This window comes from Anas platyrhynchos, chromosome 1 (genome assembly GCF_047663525.1).
Source record: "Anas platyrhynchos isolate ZD024472 breed Pekin duck chromosome 1, IASCAAS_PekinDuck_T2T, whole genome shotgun sequence".
Lineage (NCBI taxonomy): Eukaryota > Metazoa > Chordata > Aves > Anseriformes > Anatidae > Anas > Anas platyrhynchos.
Window position 1 is genome coordinate 10,788,935 of NC_092587.1, and position 27,219 is coordinate 10,816,153.

Sequence of the window (27,219 nt, forward strand, 5' to 3'; positions counted from 1 at the left end):
GGTTAGTACAGGGTAAAATGTGTTGCTAACTGAAATTAAAACCAATTTGTTTACTGGCTGTTGTGTGATCATACAAAACTTAGAAGATAAGTGGCATAAATTGGCATTTTATATACATGAAACATAAGACTTGGATTTTCCTTTGTTTATTGACATTTTTGTGACTTGATTCTAATGTTAGTACTGATCCAAGAAGTAGTTCTCTATTACTTGGGTAACAACACTAATGTTAATCTTTATTTTCTGGATGCAAACTCAGCTTGTTTAAGAATTATGATAGGATAAAATAGAAATACTTCATAACATAATTATGACAATAGTACTTGAAGAAGTATTCCATGAGTCTCCTTCCTGAGAAGTACGCAACCAAGATGAGGGTTTAACCTTGCTCTGGTTCTTTTACACTAGAAAGTGGTGAATTAGTGGAGTCCAGGCATTACAGACAGGATCAGCCATTTCTAAATTGCTGGGGAAAAAAAAAAAAAAAAAAAGCTTTTTATTTATTTATTTATTATAAACTGCCGAATTTGTAATAAAAGTTATAATATATCAGAGCTGACCTTTCTTCCTTTCTCCTGCTGTCATGCTTGCATAGATCTTGATCATCTTTAATAGAGTTGCAAGAGCCTTATACAGACTCATTTTTCCTACATAACACTATTGCTAAAATCCAACCCCCCAACAAAGTATCCCTTAGATTCACTTATCTTGTCTTTTTGACTTCATAATTATCTGTTCAGCATTTTCTGTATTCCATATCAGCCTTTTTTACCTACTGCTGAGCTGTTCTGTTCATTTGGTTTACTACTAGTTGCAGTCCATTACTCCTGCTGTTTTCTTTAAGTTATCCTTTCAGCTTTTCCCACATTTTTTTTTAAAGGATGAGAAAAACACAATATAGCTACTATTATACTGGCTGTGCAGGTGACTGTTGCAGACATGTCACTTCCTTACCTATAAAGCTGTACCTGTCTTATCCTTTGTTATCTTCTTACCTTCTATTTTGTCTTTTAGTTTCATATTTAGACAGCAAGGGGCTCTAGTGTAGACCACAGGATTCCAGAGTCTGGTCAGAATCTCTACTATCTCAGTACAAATAACAACAACAAAAATTGTTGTGATCAGCAGTATCAGTAGAAGACCAAGAATTTGCTTAAATATGTTGACTTTGGAAGTGTAAAAACCCTCTCGATTAGGGTCCAAGAAAAGATTTGTAGAAACTTTTATGTACAAAAGCGACTGAAGCCAAGCTGGAAAGAAACCAAAAGGCAACTGAAAGGCAAAAACTGAAAGAATTGTTTGTAAACAGAGCATTCTGCATTCCCACTTTAGAAGGGAGGAGGGGAAGGGAGAATGTAATTGGAAAGGCTTGAAAGGTCAAGGATATTTTTGTGAAGATGGAGTTGGAAGCACTTGGATATGTTCATATTTGAGAACTAGCCAGAAGAGAACAGAAGGCTGAACAAAGGCAGAAGGATGAAGGTTAGCAGGTTGGAAACATTTGGAGTCAACAGAGTAGAGAGCAGTTGGATGAAAAATCTGTTTGGTGATGGAAAAGATAATGAAGAGGATGTTTGAAAGAGGGAAGAGCGGGGAGGTTGGATAAGATCTTGTAATATTTTTAACTGAAGCCAGCAAGATCTCACACAGAAAAACTTGTGTGGCAAGAGGAGAATTAAATGGAAAGCAAGAGCTGTGAGTTGGGGGTGCAGTAAACAGCCAAAGTAAAGATGAAGTGTAAGAAATCTGTGTGGCTTTTGCATACTATTAGGTGGTGTTAAAATCTCAGGTCAGGATAAAATGGCTGAGATTTGGGATGACCAATGCCTGCCAGTTAGAAATACAGATTGTGTTGTGGACTAAGGACAATAGTCATGTGAGTGATTTATTATTTTTTTTCTATTGAAAAATGAAGGCAAAAAATTCCTTGTTTAATTTTTACTTATTCTTTTGTTGTTCTTATTGTAGTTGTTTGTTTGTTAATTGGAATAATTGTTGTCCTGATCCAGACAGTTAAGTGTTTTTAAAATGCTTAAAAATATTTTACCTACACTTAAAGCAATTCATTTGAAAGTGATGTTGGGAGGAAAAACTCTTTATATTTAATTGAAAACATTGACAGAAAGTTTTCTTGCTTTTCTGATTCCTGTTTGTCTTTCTTGCCTTCTTCACCTCATCCCCCAATTTCACTCAATTCAACACAATTCTTGAAATATTTTTGAAATAATCTAACCTTTAAAGCAGTTAAAAATAGAGAGAGAAAAAAGAAAAAAAAAAAAGAAAACTAAAGCAAAGCAAGGATAGGTACACAATCACAGTTTAGATTATTCATAAAAAAATAAAAAAAATAAATAACCTTGTTTTCAAATAGCTCTGTTGTTCTAGGCAAGAAACAGAATTCCTTGTGCCTCATTTTTTCTCAAGCCATCAGAGTGGATAAACTATTAACTGTTAGCTATTTCACAGGCATATTGTACGTAAAACAGAGATGTTATATAATATTCTTTTTTCTTTCTTTCTTTCTTTCTTTCTTTCTTTCTTTCTTTCTTTCTTTCTTTCTTTCTTTCTTTCTTTCTTTCTTTCTTTCTTTCTTTCTTTCTTTCTTTCTCGCTCTCTCTCTCTCTCTTTTTTTTCTTTTTTTTTTTTTTTCCTGAAGAAAGCAACGTAACTGGGGACACAAATGCTGTCTCAGTCACATTTATGTCACTTTTAAAATAAAGATCTTTAATGACAAGGAAACTCTTAGATTAGTGTGAACAACCAAGCTAGTATTTAATGTAGTGGCCACATCAAATTAATTTCTTTGTTTCTTTGTTCTTGTCAGCACAGTTGTGGGTTTAAATCGTAATTGGGGCTGTTTCTCTGACTTTCCCAGTAAAAATAAATCTGATGTCATTGCATGCTCCTTGGCAAGCCATGTGTCATTATTATAAACCACATAGAGATTTTTTTCTCATCAAGATTTTCTTTGCAGGGCCTTTGCTTATGACAGAGTTACAAAACGGTGCCATTGGTTATCCTTCAACAGCTTGACAAATGGTGTGAGAAAGAAGCAAGACCATGCGTTTGATCTATTTGAAAAGAAGGGTAACTGATTTATTTACTGATTTTGTTTTTCCAGCTATGGAAGGGGACAAAAGCTGAGGTCAGTCAGTGACTTTTTGGCTGTATAGACATTCTGGGTATAATACGGTTTTATACATTCTGAAAACTGAAACTTACATCTTTATTTACAAATATTGTCTTTGTGTTGCAGAACTTAAAATCTCGGTCGTATGTGTTACTGTTATTGACTTAATGTTACTTTTCTTTACCTCCTTAATAAGTGGAGGTGTTAAGTTCTGAGTCATGTACTTTTGGTCAATCAGACACTTTGATAATATTTTTGGTAGCTTTCTTTGTCAAGCTAGCAATAACTCGTTAAAAAAAAAAAAAAAGGAAAAAATACATGTGGACAATGATTTTTTTTGAACAATTATGTCTTTAAAGAATATGAAAATTATTTTGAATGTGAAAACTGACAGTGAGATTTATTTTTAAATACATTGAGAAAATGTTTAACCAAACTCCTAATACTTCCCTTTTCTTTCAATAGACTATGTCAGGAATTGTATAATTGGAAAAGGAGCAGACTACAAAGGGACAATATCTGTCACCAAAAGTGGTATTCAGTGTCAGGCCTGGAACTCAATGATTCCCCATGAGCACAGGTAAGAGTTCAGCAGCAGAGACAGTGGGAATAGTGCTCAGACAGCTTCTACAAAGCACAGTTTTATTTATTAGTAGACAAGGAATTTATGAGAACATTGATCTTAAACCACAAAATCTGCTAGGTGTATTCTTGCCTTTTCCCAAGAGATGTCATTCTCGAGGTCTCAGAAAACCCTTACCTTCTCAGTCTTTCTACAAAGTGTTCTCTCCCAGGGCTAGCCTGTGTGTCTGGATCCTTTCCTCCCCCGTGTTGGATTTTTTTTTAGCTCTTTATACCCTTTTGATCCTGGCAGTAGCAAAACAGCTGCATTACTTCAGCCTGGAGTCTGGAAGTTTATCACTGTTTTCTAATGGGCTCCTAGGAAATGGGTCATTTAAAAAAAATATGGTATGGGAAGCAAAGGCTATTGGGAATATTAGCCCACCTATTTGATCAGTATACAATTATTGTTACTATATTTTGCATAGATCATACTCATTCTGTATTATTTGTAGTATATGTTAAACTCTATAAAGCATTTAGATCAGGCAACAAATACACTGAATTTTGATATATTGATCAAATGATTTAAATCCTTTCCTTCAGATCATACAAGCACAATAACTAAAAACTGATGCAGCTGATATGGGACAACTTTTGAGTTTAAGACCTTATATAATGGGAACTGAGAACATATCTACACCCTGAGAGCAGCCTCATTTCACTTACATTACCTAAAGAAAAGAGAAGAAAATGAAAAACTGAAGCCAGGAGGAGTAATGATAAAAGTAGATTTAACCGTAGCAAAAGTTGCTGGAAACTAGAAATCAATCAATCAATCAATCAATAAGAAGATTTACTTTCCCACTTTTTGGCCATTTCTTTTTGAACCTTTTCATATTGGCTTCAGACAGATTATAAACTCTTAAGATCCAAAAAAGACATGTCCTCTCACCCAATAATTTCCCATTCACTTTGCTGACTTTTGGTCTGTTCTCTCAGCATCAGCACTTTTTTTAGGAAAAGCCAAACTGGAGACTGTTAGTGAGACTGGGCTATACACTGCTCAGTCCTGTCCTGACCAAATCTATCCAGAGTTCAAGATGAGAGCTTGGAACAACATTAAAAGGTGAAGAATACTTGGGTTCTCTCCTCTTATGATGTGTTGCAGAGCTGAGCCTCAGGCTTGGACTGGACTTAATTGCTTACAATATCGTGTATCTGATTTTCAGTGTTGGACTAGACCCATGCTTAATTGTGATCATATGATAAATGCCATCACCTCATATGGCAATGACCTCTTGAGACTCAATACCTTGAGGTATACTACCTTCATCTTTTAAAAATGAAATAATTCTCAATAATCACATCAGGAATGAGCATTAATTTTGTATAGTATACACATGACTGTGTAATAAAAGAAGAAAAAGTGTATGAAGGGTATATATTTATCACTAAATTGAAATTTTGTTTCGATCTGTAGCAAACACAGCTCTATCTGCTGAGAGACAGACACTCTTCTATGATGAATTTTATGAGAATGACTTTTCTCCTGTCTTGTGCAATAAGTTTAATTTTTAAAAGGTCACTGGATAAATGAGGTGGCTGAATGCTAATTTTGTTTTTCAACATCAGAAAATATGATTTCATCATCAGAGACATGAAGGAGATGGGAAGAAGCAGACAGTAGTGGTGTGTTTGGAACTTATTAGTATGAAAGTCTTAGATTTTTAGGTCAGTTTTTCTCAACGTCTGGTTATCACGAAGTGCAATTTAGAAAATAAATCCCCCCCCCCCCCTTTTTTTTCATGTTCAAAGGAGAGATGTACTTTATTGATTATTTCTTGATCTTTCCAGAAAATTTTAAAATAACTTCAGACTTTAAACTTGTGTTTGTATTTAACTAATGATGTATTTAATTAATTTGTATTCCAGTAGAACCTGGAGACTCCCAACTGAAATCAGGATTACATTATTTTAGTTCCTATTCTAGCACAGCTTATGAAACTCTCTCTACATATTTTTGTTTCTTAAGAATTTATTACCTAAATGGCTCAAGATAATATAAAAAAGGTAAAAGAGAGTTGGTGTAAGAGTAGACCAATACTTCACTGGCTTTTTGCTAGCTTCCAGCAACTTTAGCTGTTGTTGAATCTGCTTTTACCATTACTCTTACTGGCTTCAGTTTCTGGCTCTCTTTTTCCTTAGGTAATGTAGTTGAACTAAATCAGTACACAGATTTAGGAGTGGCTCTATTGTATAATTTTGGGTGAGTCTTTACTCTGTCTCATTTCCTCCCTCAAGAATGTTGTTTCAATACCTGTTGAAGCCATTTGTGTATCTGACCCATCTTGAGTTTTTAATGTTATACATTTTTTATTTTTATTTATTTATTTTTAATATTATGATAGTATATCTGACATAATTTGAGATGCTTTTTCTCCTGTATCTACTGAGCAGAAAGATTTTCCAGCAGGAAAATCAAATAACTTTTTCTAACATGTGCTGACACACCACATTAATGTATATACAGATTGTAATGCCCCATCAGAAAAGTTTGTCCAGGATTGTCTTTAGTTAATTTTTTTTGAGACATTTATTTTACAAGACTACAGAAGACAAACAGAAGTAACAGTTTCATAAGCAGCAGTGATGACACAGAAATTATTCTCTTCAAGAACCAAAAATAAGAAAAGCACTTTTAAGTAGTGTTTCCACGTTGCCTTGACTAGAACCACAATGTGATTAACAGAGGTATTTTCCACTTCAGTTAATTCAAAGATTTCATTAACTGGAATAAAACATGATTAAAATGTCACATTGGAATTGCTGGAATTTTCTTTTTCTCTCCATTTATTTATTTATTTATTCATTCATAACATGGAATTTTCCAAGGACAGCAGGGACTATATATTTCTCTTTTGCTTTTGTATATAAACTACATCAACATCATAAAGACTGTCCCCAGTGCTTAGTTTGGATTCCTGAACTGCAAGTTTCTACATTCCTCTAAAGAAAAATAGATAAAATTTAATACCATTTTTTTTCCACTAAAATAGAGATACTTTTGATTCCCTTGGTGATTATAGATAAAAAAGATAATAATAAAAAAAAAAAAGTACAAAAAATGCAGAATAAGTTATTGGGGTAAAAAGTGTACTTTACTTGTGATATTCTACCAGAATTTAAGCATATTGAAGAAAAAAAATGCAAAAAATCTTAGAAATCACAAAAATGAAACTAATTTATTAAGTTGAATTACAGGTTTTTTGTGATCCCCAAGGTGTTTTGCACAATTTTTCAATTAAACAAGAAAAAAATGAAATTTTCATAGGATTGAGCATAATTCTGAATTGTAATTTACCTGATGTTTGAGTAACATTGCAAGGAAACTGACAGTGAAAGAACACTGGCTTTGTCTGTAAAGTACAGCTTGTGTGGTGATAAGCTCTTAGGTCAGGTTTCTTACAACAGGGTAAGCTATTTCCCCACCTAAATTGTGGGGAAAAACAATTATTATTACTTTTACTTATAAATATATATACATGTCTATGTATAAATATGTCTGGGTGAATGTGTGAGTGTCTCTAGAGACGCATCCCTTTCCAGACAGATAAGAAGACAAAACCTTGGCCCTAAAGGGTTTATATTTGGTAGACTGGGCATTGACATGGAAGTCTCATACTGAAAATGTGTGCTAGGGCAAAAATATACACATTCAATCCCTAAAGACAAATAAAGTGCTTAACATTGCCTTGAAGGCATTGTAAAGAAAAAATGCCAAGGGATATTGCTTTTTAATAGGCCTTGCAGCAAAAACAGAAAATATAGTGAAAGGGTAAGCAAAGTTTTAGTCAGTAAAATTTTAGTCAGCGAGGTTCCTGTTAAATGACTTAATTTGTACAAAAGCTCTGAGAAGTAAATCTCTATGTAGCAGACCTTATGGTGACAACAGTTGGGCTTTCTGGCAGAATATGAAACAAGACATCTAAAGCAGTACCTGGGCTAATTTCTGATGCTTAAATTCAAAGCAGTCGTGGCCTCAGGTAGTGAAGACCCCTTGGTGTGGTGTGTCATACCACTCAACCTTGTTCACACTAATTTCCTGGTACTCAGGTCTAGCTGTTGCCTGACCAGGCACGGCAAGAGACCTCTCTGTTTGTAAGCTATGTGGAGTAGGTGCACCCCATCCCGGCTGGGCTGAGCCTGACACATGCACATAAGGTGTGTATGAACAGCAGGCCTGATGGGCCAATGGACCAATGAATTTTACACCTATGTCCATAATAAATTCCACCTGCCTTTTCCAGGGGTCTTCTACTGCTCTGTGAGTAGTTACAAGCTGGTGAAGAAGAGAGTAGCAAGGGTTGGCAGGGAGCGTGCTGCTGCCACCAGCTCTGTAGCAGATAGCTATCTCTGGGTGCCTGAGGGATGGGAGTAAAACTTGCTAGAGTAAGCTACAGGCCAGACAAATTATCCCAGACTTGGACCATTGATTGAGTAATCCTAACTGAAGATGTGTATTTTTGTATGGACAGATATTTTTGTCTGTGCGGGCAGAGTGGAGGGAGGGTGAAGGGAGAAGGAAGCTGAAATGTGATTGTTTCTAGATGTTTATAAAAATAGTATGATTAACACTGAAGTTTGCATGCTCTTATACTGTAATGATTGTCATTTTAAAACTAGCTTTTTGCCTTCGAGCTATCGGGGTAAAGATCTGCGAGAAAACTACTGCCGAAACCCCCGAGGGGAAGAGGGAGGGCCATGGTGTTTCACCACCAGCCCAGAGACACGCCACGAAGTCTGTGACATCCCCCTCTGCTCAGAAGGTAATGTTGCAGTGCTCATGTGAAAAGTTGCTTTTTTATTGTACAAAGAGCAGGTACACAGAACTGTTATCTTCAGTAACACTCACCTTTGCAGCAAGGAAAGGTGATTTCTTATCAAGAATGAATGCTGTAGCAATAAAAGCAGTTGTTAGAGAAAAAAGGTCTTTTTACATTCTAGTAATCTGGAAAATTTGAACAAGCTTTCAGGCTCAGCAGCTCTTGTCCAGGTCATGGAAAAGCTGAAACATTGAAGTAGTGCTGAGTGCACAAATGTGTTCCTTATTTCATTACCTAGTTTATAGTAAATCTTTTAACAATTTCAGCACAACTGGATGATAAAATTGTCTAGTTGCATTCCATGATTAAATCAGCTTTCCTTTTTTTTTGATGAAAATATATGGGTAGTGAATTATAGGACAAATGTTCAAAGTAAACACACATTTTGTTTTTCAAATGATAAATGCTGTAAACAGGAAAACTTTTTAGAAAGGCAATCTCTTTACACTTTCAAGTCACAGAATCTGAAATCAAATTGATGTGTACCATCACATTTCTTGACTTTCATGTTTTGTTAACTTCCAAACCAAACTCCATATCTTGCTAGTCAGCCAATTCAGTTCCAGTCAATCAACCCATTTAAATTCTCAAGATAGGATGCCTTTAATTTTCCAGCTAATATGTTATGTTCAATAGCTATGCAAGGGAAAGGAGGGAGGAAGAGAATGATTTAAAAGGAGCTTGAAAATCTATTAAGAGATAACATTTAAAGATCAGTTTAAGTGAGCTTCAAATGGGATAAGACCTGGAGCTCACTGCAGGATCAAGACTTTGGTAGCAGATATTTTGACTGAAAAATGAGATTTGTAGTTGTATAAATTAATATTTATTAAGTGCTCCTTAATTACAACTACTCTAATTAGGGGGCACTTGAGAAATGTGTCTGTAGTTAATTATGGTGATTTTATGCTATATTTTAAGACTTCTCATTCTATATTATGTAGCATATTTTGTTCAGCTGAAATTTCAAATCCCTGTAGTGGCTTTTGCTCACTCTCCTGCCACCCCCCAACTTTCTTAAACCAAGACTGAAAATGTATCAGCAATTAAGCTGACAAAAAGAATTAGTATCAAAAAGAATCAGCATCATATGTAACTAAAAGTGCTAAGAATTTAAAGAGACAGACAGTACATCCTGAAATTTCTGATTCAGACATTATTCTGCATTTAATCTGGTGCTGTTATTATACAGTTCTGTATAATAACAGTGATTTAAAATTATGAAAGTTAGTTATTTAGAAAATATCACCTCTAATAATCTTTCCTCAGGTGTGTCTATCTCCCTGTAACTGTAACACTTTCAACTTGGTATGCAGCACATTAGAGATTAGAAGAACTCAACGAAATCTCTGTAATAGAAAAGGTTAGAAATCAGCTAGGAACATAAAGGCCTCTAACAGCTCACACCTACATGCTTCCAAACCATAAGAGTCCCATAAAGAGGTACCAGACTTAAGCATCTGGATTAGATCTAAGGAAGAGATGCAATTGCAAAGGACATTTCCCATACCAAGGATCCCTGACTTAAAAGATATCAGTTTTTACATCTTTCTAGGTTGCTTTCAATTTAAAACAGCAGGGATATGATTTGTGTGTGTGTGTGTGTTAAAATTCACCAGCATAAAAAATAACTAGTATGCTATTTGTTTGTTGGTTTGTTTCAAGTTGAATGCATGACCTGCAATGGAGAGAGTTACAGAGGGCCAATGGATCATACCGAGTCAGGGAAGGAATGTCAGCGCTGGGATCTTCAGAGACCACACAAACACAAATTTCGTCCTGAGAGGTAATCTCCTCCTCACTCCCAAGCAAACCTGTGTGGTTTAAATTTGAAAATTATATGTATTCTGGAAGCAGCTGGGCAAAATAAGCTGAGATGAAATTAATGGAGTTTATTAGTTTTAGCTCTTTGGGGATCTGGCCCGTGATATGTGCAGGTTGGTTACAGTCATGATGGAGATGCAGGATGGATACTAGTGACTATTTTGTGCAGGTGTGGCTACATCTTAATTCTGTGTAGTGCACAGAATTGCATTTACATGCAGTGCGTTAGTTGGTCAAGATTTCCTCCCTAGCCTCAATATCAGTAAAAAAGTTACCTCTGAATATTTATGTATATATTGTTATACAGCTTCACTTAGCTTAAAATACCTTAAAAACATTACAGAGTAAGTAACAATAAAAATTGCATTTTTTTTCTTTACGTTAGAGTTCTTAATACACTTAGTGAATATAAATGTGTGACATTACACCGTGTGCTCCTTTTTTGAACTATTGAACAGCTTTAAAACTGTAGCTGGTCTTCTGCTCTAATCAGCTTTATGTATCCAATCTGCTTGACTGCTGTGTTTGTTCTACCTGGAAAAACAGATCATTCCGTTTAGCATTTTATGAATTAATGTTTTAGACTTTTATATATGTAAGACTTATATTTATACTTATATAAAATATAAGTATATTTTATATACTTATATACTATATATATATATATATACACACTTATAAAATACTTATATATAGCCAGTAATAGCAAGACAAATTGTATCTCCTTAGCATTTTTCCTAGAGGGTAGATTTCACATTACTGCAGAGGATCATCTGTAACACACCATTCTGGAAGGATTTTGTGGGGAGGTTTAGGCCATGCAGAAGGATATTTTTGTCTGTCTTAAACTGGACTGAGATTTCTTTTTATTTTACTCTGTCTTTTGGCTTAACTCCACTTTTAAAATGGATTGAATAACCTTCAGCTGCTGGAGAAAGACTGCAAGAATCAACAATCTCAGAATGTCTGAGATCTTTCACTGAAAGTATCTTCATATATTTTAAAGTGTTCCATTAAATATAGCCTAATTTTTATACTCTGAAATACAGTACTAGTAGATTTTAGTCTGATTTATTTATTTATCTATTTATTTTCAGTAAAACATTAAGTGTCTGCAATTTTTGAGTTTATGTGATATAAACTTTTTTCCCTCTTAGCTCAGATGATCTGCTTCATGAATAATCACAGGGTCTCCCATGGCTCTGCTACAATAAATATTTTGTATTAGCAGTCTGGGACTGAAGATAATCTGTTTCTGAGTTTTGCCATGCACTTGTTGTGCATTCTAGGCTAAGTCACAGAAAGATTTTTTTTTTTTTCCTTAGGAATGAGTCATTTATAGAACTTCTGGGTACAAACAATAGCAATTTTTTTCTGTCAGAAGGAAACTATTCTTCTGTTAGTTTTGGTTTGTTTACAAAACGACTTTTCAGACTAGCTGCTGTCTCACTAGTGATCACTTTCCTACTTAAACATTTCCCACTGAAAATATCTTCCTGATCATGTTCATGTTCAGACTGTTTCTTTTTATTTTCTTTCCTTAAAAAAAAAAAAAAAAAAAGCAATTGAAAAGCAATCCGTGTAGATCAAACAAATCTGTTAATGCTTTCGCAACTGTAAACTCCAGGATATTTCTAAGACTGATGTTAATTAACTTTATGAAATGATCACTAAAGGTAGTGACAATTACACTTTATCTTAACTCTTTATTTTATTTTAATTTATTATTTTATCTTATTCACATTTTAATGAACATTTAAGTTGTAAATAAGGGAGGAAGTCTGGAACAAATGATCAAGTAAAATACAGCAGTCTCTTCAGGGGCTTGTTCTATATTATCTACGAGTAATGTGAATAACCTGGAAACCAAGAAGGACTAGTATAGCTGGAAAGATTTTAACTTATTTGCATTTATGGATGCATCAATTGCAATGATGAAGAAAGAGAGCTAAAACTAATAATCTTTTCAAGTGCTCCATAATCTACCTGCTTTCATCTCAGGGTGAATACATGTCACTTTTCCTTTTTGTCACCTCAGTGAATTGTTCCAGATTTATTCCCTTCAGAAGAATTACTGAAGAGAATTCTTAATACCTGTTAGATGTGATTGAAGCTAGCAGTAGGAACTCCCCCAAACAACTCCTGGATGACCCATTTTTAGCCTTTAGTGGATGCAGAAGCTCAAACTCCCACATGTTAGGCAGGATTATGTCTCAATGTGGAATATAGACCACTGAGGATAATGGCTTAGACAGACATTGAAAAGCATTGAGAAGCAGCAGTTCTCTCCTCTTTTATTTTCTGCTCAGAAACAAATATGTCATGGAAATAGGTGCTTATTGCATAAAGTAATGTGGGGTTGAAGTGCAATATATGGGTTTCGTAGATGTAGGTATTCTTTTATTAACATATTCTGGTTCATATCTCTGTTATGAAAATTTGTATTATACAAAAATAAGTTTTCAGTACTGCATGCCTTTTAAAATTTATAAAAAAAAAAAAAAGGAAAAGAAATATTGGTAAAGCAACAGTTTCAGACACTAAGTATCAGTTTAGTCACAGCAGAGCTAGACATCAGCATCTGTCTCTTTAAAGAGAATAAATATCTCTTCATCTAACATCTTATGTGTTTTTTTTTTTTTCTTAGAAACCGAGAAAAAAGTCTTGATTTGACACCAGATGTATATCTTTATGCTTCATTTCAGTTTCAGCAGGAAAGTACAGCTACTGCTGTTTCAAAGGTTCTCAAAGATCTTGGAAACCTTGGGGTCTTTGTTGGGTGTGAGCAAGTGATCTGTGCCCAAGTGAATTACAGGAAGAACAAATCTGTAGGTGAAAGGGAATAGCTCTCAGGGAATCTTGTGTTGTGGAAATGCGTGGAATAGTTTGAAGCCTCATTGTATATCTGATCTCTTATATTTGTATCTTAAAGGTGTTAGTTTGCCCTTTCTATAGGAACTGAAGAACTGTTGCTTGCTAAATATAAAAGATGCCAGAAATGGGCCTAAGAATGTTGTGGGAAGAACTGGTGCCTGGAAAGGCTCTGGGTTCTGGAAATATCTTTGTACCCTTCTCTAAGTAGATACAGTAGGTGGAAAGATACAGTTCATTAACAGCACTGTCTGACAATGATGGTCAAAGCTAGAGCCCTGAAGAACTATTATATCTATTCTTAAGTTTCAGCTACTTACTGATACCATTTTGACATACCAACAATGCTAGGAAGGATGGAGTGTTCAATGCCATGAACACATTCTTCTATAAAGTGGATTCTTTACTTACCCTATTTTCCTGAGTGGCTTTAGGGAGCTATGACTGCAGGGACCTTGCCATTCTTGGACTCACTGTGGTAACACAAACTGCTATGTTGCTTGGAGCATACACTGCTGACATCAAACTTCATCACTGCACTTAACAGGTGCCCAAAGCCATCATGTTTTCAGCTACACTGTTATCCTATTAACTGTTTGCTTCTGAAATCCTTGGACTCAATATGTTCCTTTACAGTTTCTCTTCTTCCTGGCAAAAAATGAGGTGCTGCTGTTAGATCTGAAACTATTACATCTTCAGCTTCCTTTAAATTTTCATTTTTGTGAGATATTTACTTGGTTTTCTTTTGAATTCTACTTGAATCCTGTTGCTGTCCCTTGCATAGATGAAGGAGTCTGATTTAGCCAAAGGAGTGGGAGATCATGTTGCAAATGTATGAGTCAACATTAGGGTAATTGTTTGATAGAAAAAACATCCTAGCAAAAACAAATGCTTGCAAATCATATTTTCCAATGCCTGTGTGAAACACATCTGCTTGCAGTTGTAAATGGGTTCAGGTTCCTAGGTAGTTAAGTTCTTTGTTCTCTTACATATATTTCATGTTTTCCTCAGGGGCAAATCTACTTTTGGTTTCTTTTACAAACAAGTCTTTTTTTTTTCATTTATCTCCTTCTCTTTAAGTTCATTGATGTTTGTATGGGACTTTTATACAAATGAGCCTCCTTATCTTGAATCTCAGCCTGACAGCTCAGTAGTGGCAGCAGGAACGTGGAAATAATTAAATGGTACAATAGTTTTAAATCCTAATGAGATAAAGTGAGACGGAAGTTAATTCCTTATTTTCCTCCTTTTTTTCCTCAATGCTTGAAATGAGGGCATGACCTAGAACTAGCTCTGTTACGAAAATGGAGCTATCATTAGTAACAGAGCTATTGAAAATAGCTTCCAGTTTAACGCAGGGCTGCTGTACTGAAAAACCTGTTTTCTTAATGAGTCTGGTCTGCCAGGCAGTGTTTATATAATCCACACTTAATTGGGCTATTTCAGAAAAAAAATGAGTGGCTTTAGAGTCTGGTCATCAGTTGACAGACACAAGAGCAAGAGTTTAGCAATTAGCAGTTACCCCATCCGGTAGCCTTTGCATTAGCACAGCAGGGAATTCTGCTTCTGCCTCTGCGGAGGCCTGATTCTGTTGCACGCTTGGAAAGTGATTTTGTTTTATTAACTTGTTAATAGTGTTAAAGAGTATCTGATCCATCTCACAGGATCAGACCAGAGGTTAATAGTAACTGGTTCTTGTTTGCCTCTGCTGAAGCCAGTCCTTTATGTACCTTATACAATCCTGTGTAGTATTGCCAGGAAGGCTTGCTTGACACGTTTCTCGTTGTGGTTTGCAGATATCCTGACAAGGGCTTTGATGATAATTACTGCCGCAATCCTGATGGCAAGCTGAGACCATGGTGCTACACTCTTGACCCTAACACCCCCTGGGAATTCTGTGCAATTAAAACGTGTGGTGAGTTCAAGCAAAAATTATTACTTCCTTTTCCTTTTCAAAATCTGGACGCAGATAGTTCAAGCAATATAGGACCATAGACAGTTCATTCATTGTACTTTGCTGACTTAAAACATAGCTTTCAATGAGGAGTTCTTATAATGACATTGTATTTAATTTGGATAGGAAATAAAAAAAAAAAATGTGTGTTACTTAGCACTGGAATATACATATATGTGCATATATTATATACAGGGAGCTATGAAAAAGTAGTAAAATCAAGGACTAACAAAATCAGGCAATGTCAGCATGAAGATCTCATGTGAAATATTAGTTTGACCATGTTGGGCTTCTGCATTACAGTTTGAGGGTAGATGCATGTATAACAATTTTGAGTAGTCCTCCTTCCCTACTCAGTGCTCTATCAGCAAATCTTCTTTGCTTTATTTTCCTCTTGTACATTCTGCAGTTCTAGGCCTTGCTTCCTGCACACTATTCAGCCTTGTGTTGAAGACAGGATTATTTATTTCCCATGGGTTTCTTTGTGATATTCATCCCTCTGGTATCAAAGTACTCCACAGGCAATTAATTTAGTTTCATTCTGCAACTATGAAATGGTGGCTTTTGTTATCTTCACTTTACAGACAGGGGATCGAATCAAAGTGATATTAAGATATGCAAATATTGGATGCACACTTTGAGATGCTTTATATTAGTATTTTATAGACTTTATCATTGTGGGACACATTCTATGTTCAAAGTCCAGATTCTGATGACTTTGTGATATCTGTGCCAGCTTTATTCTACTGATAATTAGGTGTCTTAACTGAGCAGTACAAGGACAAGGAGGAATATAAGATATTGGACCCCTCTTGAAAACTGCAGTGAAGTAATTTGTCTAGAGTTTTATGGGAATGTTGGAGCTGAGGTAGCTGCTAGAAATAAGTTTTGTAGGGACAAGCTTCTGTGAGGAAATCAAGATTTGCATCTCTGAAATTCCTTGCCTCATTCACAGGTTGCAATTTATACAGCAAACGAGATGTGGGGTCTACAGGTGATAGTCTCCTATCCTACCCGCAATACTTCCCATTGTCAGATCTAGGATACTTTTTTTTTTTTTCTTTTTTTTCCTAAAAGAATTGCCATCCTGTGACATAATCAATGTGTTAGCAAAGTATTAAAGACTGTCTCATAATACTCAGGGAGTTTTTCACTTTACTGAAAATGTGGCATTGAAAAATTATTGGGAGTAGAGGCAACTTCTGAAAACAAGACATGACTCTGACAGAATCCCAACTGTAAAAGCCTGACAGTTTCATACATTCCAGCCTTGTGGCAGAGCCGCCAGGAATATAGACAGGAAAGGGAAAACAGTGGTTTTTGATTTTCTGCAAAGAAGAGGCAAGGGGAAGTTTCCCAGTGAGCAGTGTCCTGTTTGCTCATAAGAAAGTCAGTTTCTCTTAAATCTACAGAGTTTGAGAAACTACAAGTTCCATTGTTGTTCTGCTCAATTTTTGACCAAAATTAAGTGTTAAGGAAAAAAAAAAATCCTCAGAAGTAGACATTCTGCTTTTCATCTAGCTCTAAGTGTCACTTCAGTAGGCTTCTGTCATTGTAAAATTTATTTAGCTCTTAGGAGAAAGATAGAAGAAGAGACTAGATTCTATTAAAAAGAACATTTTAAGCTCATCTGGAACTGAATTTAGTTTTCAAAAAAAAAAAAAAGAAAATTTATTAATTGTTTTCTTTGATTTTCAGGCATCTCTATTATTATTATTATTTGCTTAAATCAAGATAAACAGCTATGAGTGTGTCTCAAATCTAGACAAAAAAGTGACAGTGGTGGACCTTATACAAAAGCATGTTTTCACAATGCAATCCTGTTGTTTTATTTTGTTTTGTTTTGTTTTCTTTAATTTTGTATACATATTTATATATCAAAGAATCACAGAATGGCTGATGTTGGAAGGCACTTCAGGAGGTCATCTGGCCATTACCTTGCTCAGCCAGGTACATCACGAGCTGGTCACTCAGAACTGTGTCTAGACAGATTTTAAAGTCTTCAAGATGGGAGACTCTACAACTTCTCTGGGCAACCCGTTCCACTTGTTCATGGCAGTACAGAAGTGCTTCCTGATGTTTAGACGGAACCTCCTGTGTGCCACGTTCTACCCATTACTCTTGTTCTGTCACTGAGCACCACTTAAAAGAGGCTATCTATGTCTTAATTGCATCCTCCCTTTGGGTGTTTATAAACATCAATAAGATCCCCCTTGAGCCTTCTCTTCTCCAGGCTGAATAGTCCCAGCTATCTCAGCTTCTCCTCGCAGGAGAGGTGCTCCAGCCTTTGATCATCATGTTGGACCCTCTGTTGGACCTTTTCTGGTATGTCCAGGTCTCTCTTGTATTGGGGGCCCAGAAATTGACACAGTAATCCAGGTGTGGCCTCACCAATGCTAAATGGAGGGGAATGATCATCTCTCTTGACTTGCTGGTGATACCTTGCTTATTACTGGCACATTACTGACACATTACTGACTCAACTTGGTGTCTACTAGGATGGACAGAAAGCTGAAAGTTCTGTGGCCTACAGCATATCCTGGTGCCTGGAGTTGCTCCTTTCCAGGTGTAGAACTCCACACTTCTTGTTGAACTTTATGAGATTCTTGTCACCCCACCCCTGCAGCTTGCCAGGGTCCCTTTGTATGTCTGCACAGCCCTTTGGTGAGTCAGACACTCCTCCAGTTTCATGTCATCTGTGAATTTACTGTACTTTGCTCCATCGTCGAGACCATTAATGAAGATGTCAAACAGGACTAAACCCTTTTTTTGACCCCTGAGATACTCCACTTGTTACTGGCCTCCAGCTAGGCTTTGCACCACTGATACTCTGGGTCCTGCTGGTCATCCAGTACTAAATTCACTTCACTGTCTGCTCATCCAGCCCATACTTCAACAGCTTTTCTATGAGCATCTTAGGGGGGACAGTGTCAAAGACCTTACTGAAGTTCAAGAAGACGATATCCACTGCACTACCCATATCCATCAGACTGGTGATTTCAACTGAAGCTTACCAGGTTGGTCAGACAGGACTTCTTCTTGGTCAATCCATGCTGAGCGATAATGATTTTCTTCTCCATCATGTGCTTGGAAATGGTTTTCAGGATTAGCTGTTTCAACATCTTTCCAGGGATTGGGGTGAGGCTGATCAGCATGTAGTTCCCTGGGTCCTCTTTCTTGCCATTTTTAAAGATGAGTGACATTTGCTTTTCACCAGTCTTCAAGCACTTTACCCAGTTGACAAAAAAACTATAGAAAATGGTCTCACAATCACATCTGCCAGCTCACTCGGTGCTTGTGGATTCATCTCATCAGGGCACATGGACTTCCGAATGTACAGTTTGTGCAAGTATTCCCTGACCTGATCATTTTCCTCTAAGGGTACATCTTCCTTGCTCCAGCCACTCAGCCTGGTCTCTGGGACCTGGGATTCCTGAAAGCCACTCTTGCTGGTAAAGACTGAGGCAAAGAAGGCATTCAGTACATCAGCCTATATGTATACACTGGGGGGACAGAGAGAGAAGGGAATGGCTCTGGCATAAGCAGTGAGCAGTGGCTAACTAAAAGTGGAAACAAGGGATTCTCTGTCTTTACTCTGGAATTCTTAACAAACCAAATTATACCTTGTCTTGTACTTCCACAATCCATCATTCAGAGTATTGTCTCCTTGCTTGCTCTTGGTTTGGGACAGTGCAATGTCTTGGAGTGTCAGCCACTTCTTGTCAGTCAGTCAACTGCCTGAAATGCAAGGGTTGAGTATGAATACTCTTAATGTACTCCCTGGCAGGCAGGGCAGGCAGTAAGTGAATTTATTCTGCACTTTCATAAATCATTGTAAATCCAGTACAAATTAGTTAAAATTATTCCATTGTGGAAAAGTAATAATTTGCCACTTTGGATAATGTCAGTAATCAGACTCTACAGAGACTGAGGAAAATGAACAGGACACCAATACTTGTTTTGTATCAGGCACCCATTAAATCCATCCATCTTGAAAATCTTGCCTGTGAACTACAATACTAATTCATGAAATCATATCTATAGTTTTTGATTCTCTGAACATTTACATTCAGTCTTTTTACATTATAAATGCAATCTTGTTTAACTCTGTAACTGAATTGTCTTTCATTAAACAGTTATTTTTCTTTTAACAAAGCTGAGTTTCCCACATTTCTCTAAATATTAGATAATACATGAATCATATGCAGTCTAATAGATTTATTCTTTTCCTGTGGTAGAAGTGATTTTATTACGAAAATAAAAATATTCCTAAGTTACAGCTGACTGTTTCAAAAACGCAACTTTTATAAACCTTTATCCTTTGGCATTTCCTGAGCTGATGTGTCAGTGTTCTGAGGATTCACATCTGGTTTTGCTGGTCACGCAAGCTTACAGTCCATGTAGCTCTTAGTATTTACAGCTTGAACTATGTTTTATAAAATCATTGGGTGGGAGAGCAAACTACTGTAATGTTACGTTTTTCTGCATAAATCAATTATATCATAGTTCTGAAGAAAATGTAATTCCAATACCAGCATCACCAAATTTAAATGAAAAATATAAATCAACAATGTAATGATTTTAATGTCGTGATGAAAACTTTTTGTCTCATCTCTGGGCATAAGTTCATAACATTAAATGTAATTTCTTTCTTTGATCTTCAGTTAGAAAGTATATTAAGATCAGTGGAAATTTCACATGCAATTTTACTTCAGTTAATACTGCAGTATTTTCACTGCAGAGAACTAGATCTTTGGAAACTACTGAATAAATTTATATGAGGAGGAGTACAGAAGTAATGATCTCAAAAGTGTTGATATTTTTGAAGGATGTTTAGCATAGGCTTATGGCATTGCCCTCTACACAAGAAGCAGTGCTGCCCACTGCTTTTATAAACAAAAGAAGGAATTAATTGCAGATATTACAATTATACCAGCAGCTTGGTGACTGGAAAGTCAAGGCAAAATATCAGTGCCCCATTTTGAGTTTTCTGTCTTTCTTGAGACCCATAGAAAAACTGTTTTCCCACCACCTAGCAGGGAGCCCAAAACACTAGACCATTCTGGGTTTCAGTGGCAGCTCCATTTTCTGAAACTGTGTCTGTGTGCAATTTCAGTACACTAAAAAGAGAACATCATGAGTTATATGTCTTTATAGCTTTGTGGTTTGGATTCTCACACAGGTTTTTAATTCCTATGTTGAGGACTGTTTATATATTTTACAAGAAATACTAATTAAAAAAAAGTGTTCTGCAAATCCAAGGCCTTGGACAATGTACAAAAACGTAGGTGTCCTCTCTTCGGGGGAGTGACCACAAGGCAGCATGCTGCTTGTGGGTTTAGCTACATGTCATGAGTGCTAGTACGCTCTATAGCCAAAATGCTGACAACAGCTCATATACACAATTTTGGGCAAAAAAAAGTCAGTGGAAGGAAGCATTCATAAAATAAATATGTTTTTAAGACTGAAGAGACAGGAGGGCATTGTAACTCTATTTCCAAGCACAGAAGGCAGCATTAAACATGGTGGCTTACAGCCAGGGCTGTGAGAAAGAGATGACAGGATCAATTAGGGATTAGAGATGGCTCAAGCTGCAAAAATTGGATCTGGATTAAGCCTTCAGGGACCCCAGGATTGGTTTGAAGTTGCTCACATATGTGTCTGTGGTTTTGGCTTGAGACAATTTTTAGTTAGAAGAGAGGATAAAAAGACAACTATAATAGCAATAAGAAGCATAGGACGTGGAGAAATGGAAGCAATGACAGCAAATATGAAAAAAGAAAATGGCTATTATTTTGACATGAATGAGGATGTGGACTACAGGGAAGAAAGGAGTGGGTAGCTAATGTTTGTTTGTTTGTTTGTTTGTTTTTTAAAAAAATAATATATATTTCTATGGATGAACTGTAAAACAGAAAGGTGCTAAGGCCCACAAATGAGGAAGCTACATTTGTCAGTCATTTGAAAGATGCAGAGATACATGTAAATATTATGTTAAGGACAGTGTTTAGTTGCTGCTTATCTGATTTCCAATCAACCCAGCTGATTTTATTATGGATTTAGTCTTTGCTCCTAGGCAATAGGCATGGGTGACTGGAGACCTAAATTCCCTGAGATAATTCAATAACAGCCTGAGTTTGATGGAAAGCAAGTAATGAAACAGCAAAGTGAGACTCTAGGTGTAAAATTAAACATTGCAGTGTATCTACAACTTTTGGGAAGGCCAAAAAAAAAAATATCAACAATATTAAATTACTCATTTTTTAAACAGGTATTTAAACTGCCCATTTGAATGTGAAGTTCTGATAAAAGAGTTATTTGTTCAATCACAGTATGTAAACAAATAAATGTGCCACTCAATTTAAACATAATATTTATGTAAGATAAAGATGTTTATGGAAAAGAGTGAGTGAGAAGAGACTGGTGTTTAGTAGATAAAGTATTACCTTCCACCTTGCTTTACATGGAAACATAACAGAACTGTAGCATTCATTGCATATTCCATTGCTTTATTCTATCTTTCCTCAATGAGAGTCTATCTCAGATTCTTTTAGTTATTTCTATGAGAGTTTTGAAAGTGAGATTTAAAAGCTCCTCTGAACCTGCAGAGAAGATTTAACTGTGAAAATCTGAATCCAGATCAAGATTTTAAATGGATTAAAACCAAAACTGTTTGTATTTAAAGCTTAGTTGTAGATATTGTAACAACCCAGAAAGGTTAGGTGACAACATATTCTTCAGTACTGTGATTCTTCAGCTTGGGTCTAATTTATTTCTTCACTTTCTCGTGTTCTCACTGAAACAACACAAAACCAGACTAAACCCTTTCTCTTTCAGGATCAGTGTTTTTTGTTTTGTTTTGTTTTGTTTTGTTTTCTGTTTTGTTTTTTCTTTCATGTTTTCTAAACTGTGAAAAAAATATGTCACACATACATGAATATATGAGTATTTGCACTGAAAGAAACATGGAAAGTAAAGAACTGCCACACTGGTATTGCCCAGCACTATATATTGAATAGCCTGAGGTAGGGATGCCTGGAAGACATGTAACTAAGCATGTAGCTCATACCCTGAAAGTCAATGGAGTTTCTTATTGACGTGCAGAATGGCATTGATTATGTTTAATGAGGATCTTGTGTTCAAAACTATTTCCTCATTGGTTTAATCACCTCTTTTGAAATCTATCTTTTATGACCTTTCTTTATAAATGAAATACATTTTCCTATTGTTGAGTGAAGCACTAAGAAAATACTGCAACAGGATAAGCAATTGTATATTTTTTTCCCCCAATTATATCATTTAGAACTATGTTTCTTTTCAAACCACATCTTGTCCAAAAATACTGAGATAGTATTACCATGAAAGAAAAGTATTAGTCCAGCAAAATCCCTGCCTTCTTTTAAGTTTGTAGGAGTTTATCTATTGACCTAATTTGTGCAGGATTTACTTCTTGATTATGGGGGTTAAAGACAGAAATAGTACTCTGGCTGGTTGCTTCAGCTGTAGAATGACTCAAGGCCCCTGCTGATTCCCTCATGCTGGCATTACTGTGAGAACCAGTACTGAGAAGACTGTCTGTGGCTTTACACATGAAGCTCTGGATAGTGTTTCATCTCTTTATTCAAGCATCTTTAAATACATGAGCTGTCCATTATTAATAGTTATTTGATTTGAGATATCAAGATAAGGAAGGCTTTATGGAAAAAGGATACTTTTACATTATTATATTTTGGTTGGAGACCTCAGCATGAACATGTGAAAGTAAAAATACTACTAACAGGAAATCCTTAAGCAGGTATCTGAATTACACAGCTAACTTGAGTCTTACAGAATTTAAAAATCAAAGTTCAAAAGTAGCAAAATGCTGCTGAAAATTAACATTATTCTGTTCATAATTAAGTTTTCTACAGCAATAAGAAGCAGCAATCAATTAATCATAAATAGCAGTCTTTTTTAAGATGATTTTTTGTATGTGTGATCTTCCTTTAAAAGTATTTTTTTTTCTCAGTTTGGAAGGCTGAACTGGAACCAAAAAGGTACTTCTAACATGAAATTAAAGTACCTGCCTAGATAGTGAGGATAGCTTATTGAACTTAAATTCATTTTCTAACTTAATTCATAATAGTTTTCTCCCTGAAACAAGCCCTCAGATTTGCAGGTCTTTATTTATACTTTAGAGGAATTCCTAGGATGAAGATGGGATTCCTTACTGATTTTGGCATTTTCCTGTGTCAATCTTCTAAGAGAATTGCTGAGTGTGCTCTCAGAAGCAGGGCTCTCTGTCATCACTACTCTGCATACCTGGTATGTATGCTTGGAATTATTATACTTGGTTGTGTGGGTTACAGGAGTAATTCACCTCAAGGACAAGACCACTACTGAGTGAAGATGACAATATAGATGACTGTTTATATAGGCGACTATAAGTTGTAGACTTAGACAACCGAGGCATTTCTTAAAGTTTGGCAGCTGCCTTATGTTCTACAGAACACCTTTGTAATGCGCACTAAGGCAGTCATTGCTCCTAAAGCACGCCACTGTTTGTGTCCATGAACAAAGATCATTCCCATCATTCCTCTTTGTGGTAATAGCCAGCTGAATTTGTTGAACTTTTTAGGATAATTTCTGAGCTTTCTGAGACTAAAGATCTGGACTAGGAGAGGTTGTTTCTGAGGGCATGAGCCCTGAGAATTTCAGAATTAAATTTTAGAGTTATATTTCAGTAACATTTTTAAGTCTAATTTTTCATGTTTGATAACTAGGCATTTGTAAGAAATGTAGGTACAGTAAGATGAATTTGGGGAGAGGTCTGTAAACATTTTGGAATGATAGGATTGCTTTATTAATTCAAATTAAAATATTGTAATGATCCTTTTAACACTAGAATTCTCATTGAGAGATGCCACAGTGGCAGTAGCTAATCACAAAATCACAGAATTGTAGGGTTGGAAGGGACCTTGAGAGATCATCTGGTCCAACCCCCCTGCCAAAGCGGGTTCCCTAGAGAAAGTTGCCCAGATAGGCATCCAGATGGGTCTTGAATATGTCCAGAGAAAAAGACTCCACAACCTTCCCAGGCAGCCTGTTCCAGTGCTCTGTCACCCTCATCATGAAGAAGTTCTTTCTCATATTGTTGTGGAACTTCATGTGCTCCACTTTGGGGCCATTGCCCCTTGCCCTGTCCCCACACACTACTGAAAAGAGGTTGGCCATATCCCCTTGTCTCCCACAATACAGGTATTTATAAACATTGATAAGATCAGTGTAATCAAGATCAGTCTTCTTTTCTCAAGGCTGAACAGACCCAGGTCTCTCAGCCTTTCCTCACACGGGAGATGCTCCAGGCCCCGTATCGTCTTTGTGGCTTGCTGCTGGACTCTTTCCAGGAGATCCCTGTCTTTTTTTTTGTACTGGGGCACCCGGAACTGGACACAGTACTCCAGGTGAGGCCTGACCAGGGCAGAGTAGAGAGGGAGGGTCTTGTCCCTTGACCTGCTGGCCACGCTCCTTTTTATGCACACCCGGATGCCATTGGCCTTCTTGGCCACCAGGGCATAGTGCTGGCTCATGGCCAAACTGTTGTCCGCCAGGACCCTCGAGTCCTTCTCCGCAGAGCTCCTCTCCAGCAGGTCGTTCCCCAGCCTGTAGTGTTACATGCAGTTGTTCCTTCCCAGGTGCAGGACACTGCATTTGCTTTGTTAAATCTCATTTGCCGATTCTGAAGTAATTTCTCTTAGCCATCATTATGTAAGGCTTTCCAGCAGTGACTTGGCTGCGTAAGTATTCATAAGGGAAAATTTGGTTAGAAGTTCCTTTAATGAGAACATTTTAACACAATCAAATTAATGTAATATATGATCTACAGATAGAGTTCACTGTCAGGGCATGTAGTGAAAAGTTTGGTGATGAGCTTTGTACCTTTATGTATATAAGAAGGAATTCTTCACAAAAAAAAACCGTGAGCTTTCTAAAATCAATTGGTGTGTTATTTTATTTTATTTTATTTTATTTTATTTTATTTTATTTTATTTTATTTTATTTTATTTTATTTTATTTTATTTTTTTCATTTCAGGCATGTGATTAAAAAAAAAAAACAACAAGAACAAAAATATGTAAAAAACAATCTAATTACTTTTTCCATATCATGGGTAAGGAGTTGATGTGTTACTATAATGAATTATAAAATTACAATTGAAATATTAACTTCATGAGTATGTCAGGTCTTTCTATAGAGCTTATTTTGTATAAGATTAATTTGTATTAAGTTGAATATTTATGCATAATTACTGGTAATAGTAATACTACAAGTCTTTTTTGCTAGAGTTGGATAGTTGCAATTTATTAATTTACTTTGGAAATATTATGCATCCAGGATGTCTTCTGTATGCTTAAATTTATATTTATTTATATTTATAGATCTTTTATATTTTCATATATTTCTTATATCTTTTCATATATTTTTCAAAGGACAAATATGTATTTGAGTGTGGTGTAGTGATCTTTAATCTAATCAGTTCAAGAGCTCTCTTGGAATATGCTTTCAACTTGTTTTTGTATGTTAGTAATGGTGGAAAGCTGAAAAATGTAGCTGTGTATTTCTATTAAATGTACAATTTTGTCTTTTTGTAGTTGTTGTCCAATTATGTATAAAATTAATAATAATTATTAAAAATATAGTTAATAGCTACAAGTCTTTTTGATGACCCCATCAAAAAGAGTGAATTTATCAGCTTCCAGAAACTTCCAGAAACTTCCAGAAGTAAGGTCTTTTTCATTCTGGAATGAATTTAGAATTCATAATCCCATTGAAATGGGACAACTTTTGCAGACAAATTGCCTTGGGATGGAAGGACAGGAAATTAATTTGACCATGAAACTCTGATGTAAAAACATCAACCAGACGAAGAGAAAAGGGGAATTTTTCTCCAGCATGAAGAAATGTATAATTGAACTTCAGAACTTGATGTTATCATCTGACAGAAAAGTGATCTTTAACATAGAGATTAGACAGCAAATCAACCAAACCCATCTGTTATGACATTTGGCTTCCTTGAGAACCATATTCTCCACAAGTTCACAGAACTGGCTAAAGTACCAAGCATGAAATATATTATGAGTAAAACACATGAATATTGTTATAATCACTGGACTATTTGCAGAAAAGTAACTTGAAAACTTTATTAACATACTTACTGCTGACAACAATACTTTTAGGATAATTAATAAATGTAGTCTTGTGAACAACAGCAATTACCAACAGATGGACAGTTACTTAAAAAAAATATTGTGTTGGAAGCTTTAGGGGACATTATAGTTGCACTGTTTTACTGTAGTATATTTAGTTTTGTACTACTTTGTATATATCTGATGTAATATGTGTGCCATTAATTTCTAATTATGAAAATTGCATAAGAGACTTTCAAGTTATGTGAATAAGTCATTTCAGAAACCGTTTTTCTGAATTTAGTTAAAGATGGTCCAGACTAGGATGAATTCAGACTATATCACCATCTGTAAAAGATCTTTAGTCTGATGAATTTCTTGGTCTTTAAGACATTTGTCTCTCTTTAGAGAATAATGATATTTGATTTCTAAAAACAAGGCTTTATTTTTTCTCTTCCTCTCTCTCTCTCTCTTTTTTTTTTTTTTTTTTTTTCTCTAAGTATATCAGATATAAAAAGAGAAGCTTTGGGGAGGATTTAGCACATTACTTTACAATAAGATTTTTTTTTTTTTTAACTGCAATTTGATATTCTGGGAATTCTATGGAGAAAAACAGTTTCTTCTCATCCTGCAAACATATTTTAACATGTTTAGCAGTGCACACATGGGTGGTCACTCTGTGTGCAAAGCTAAGCAAATGAGAAAATATTTGCTTAATTGGAAACAATAACTAAGAAAATTGACTTTCAATGTTATATAAATGGCTATAATGCCTATAAATGGTTATATAAACTATCTAAGAAAAGCTCTTAGGTGGTACACAGTTTTT

At 35.7% G+C, this 27,219-nt stretch overlaps 1 protein-coding gene across 8 annotated transcripts in view; it reads left to right on the top strand.

The window, feature by feature from the left end:
• The window catches only part of HGF (hepatocyte growth factor), a 64,161-nt gene that overhangs the window by 13,745 nt on the left and 23,197 nt on the right, over positions 1 to 27,219 (top strand). For 7 of the 8 annotated variants that reach the window (XR_011804840.1, XR_011804848.1, XM_038165743.2 and 4 more), the window contains exons 3-7: positions 2,975 to 3,087; positions 3,596 to 3,710; positions 8,378 to 8,520; positions 10,243 to 10,363; positions 15,069 to 15,187. Coding sequence is in view for 6 of the 8 variants with exons in the window: in XM_038165743.2 (XP_038021671.1) it covers positions 2,975 to 3,087; positions 3,596 to 3,710; positions 8,378 to 8,520; positions 10,243 to 10,363; positions 15,069 to 15,187 (611 nt within the window). In the remaining 2 variants the exon portion in view is untranslated. The remainder of the gene's footprint in view (positions 1 to 2,974; positions 3,088 to 3,595; positions 3,711 to 8,377; positions 8,521 to 10,242; positions 10,364 to 15,068; positions 15,188 to 27,219) is intronic. The other variant, XM_072027564.1, reaches the window with a different exon arrangement.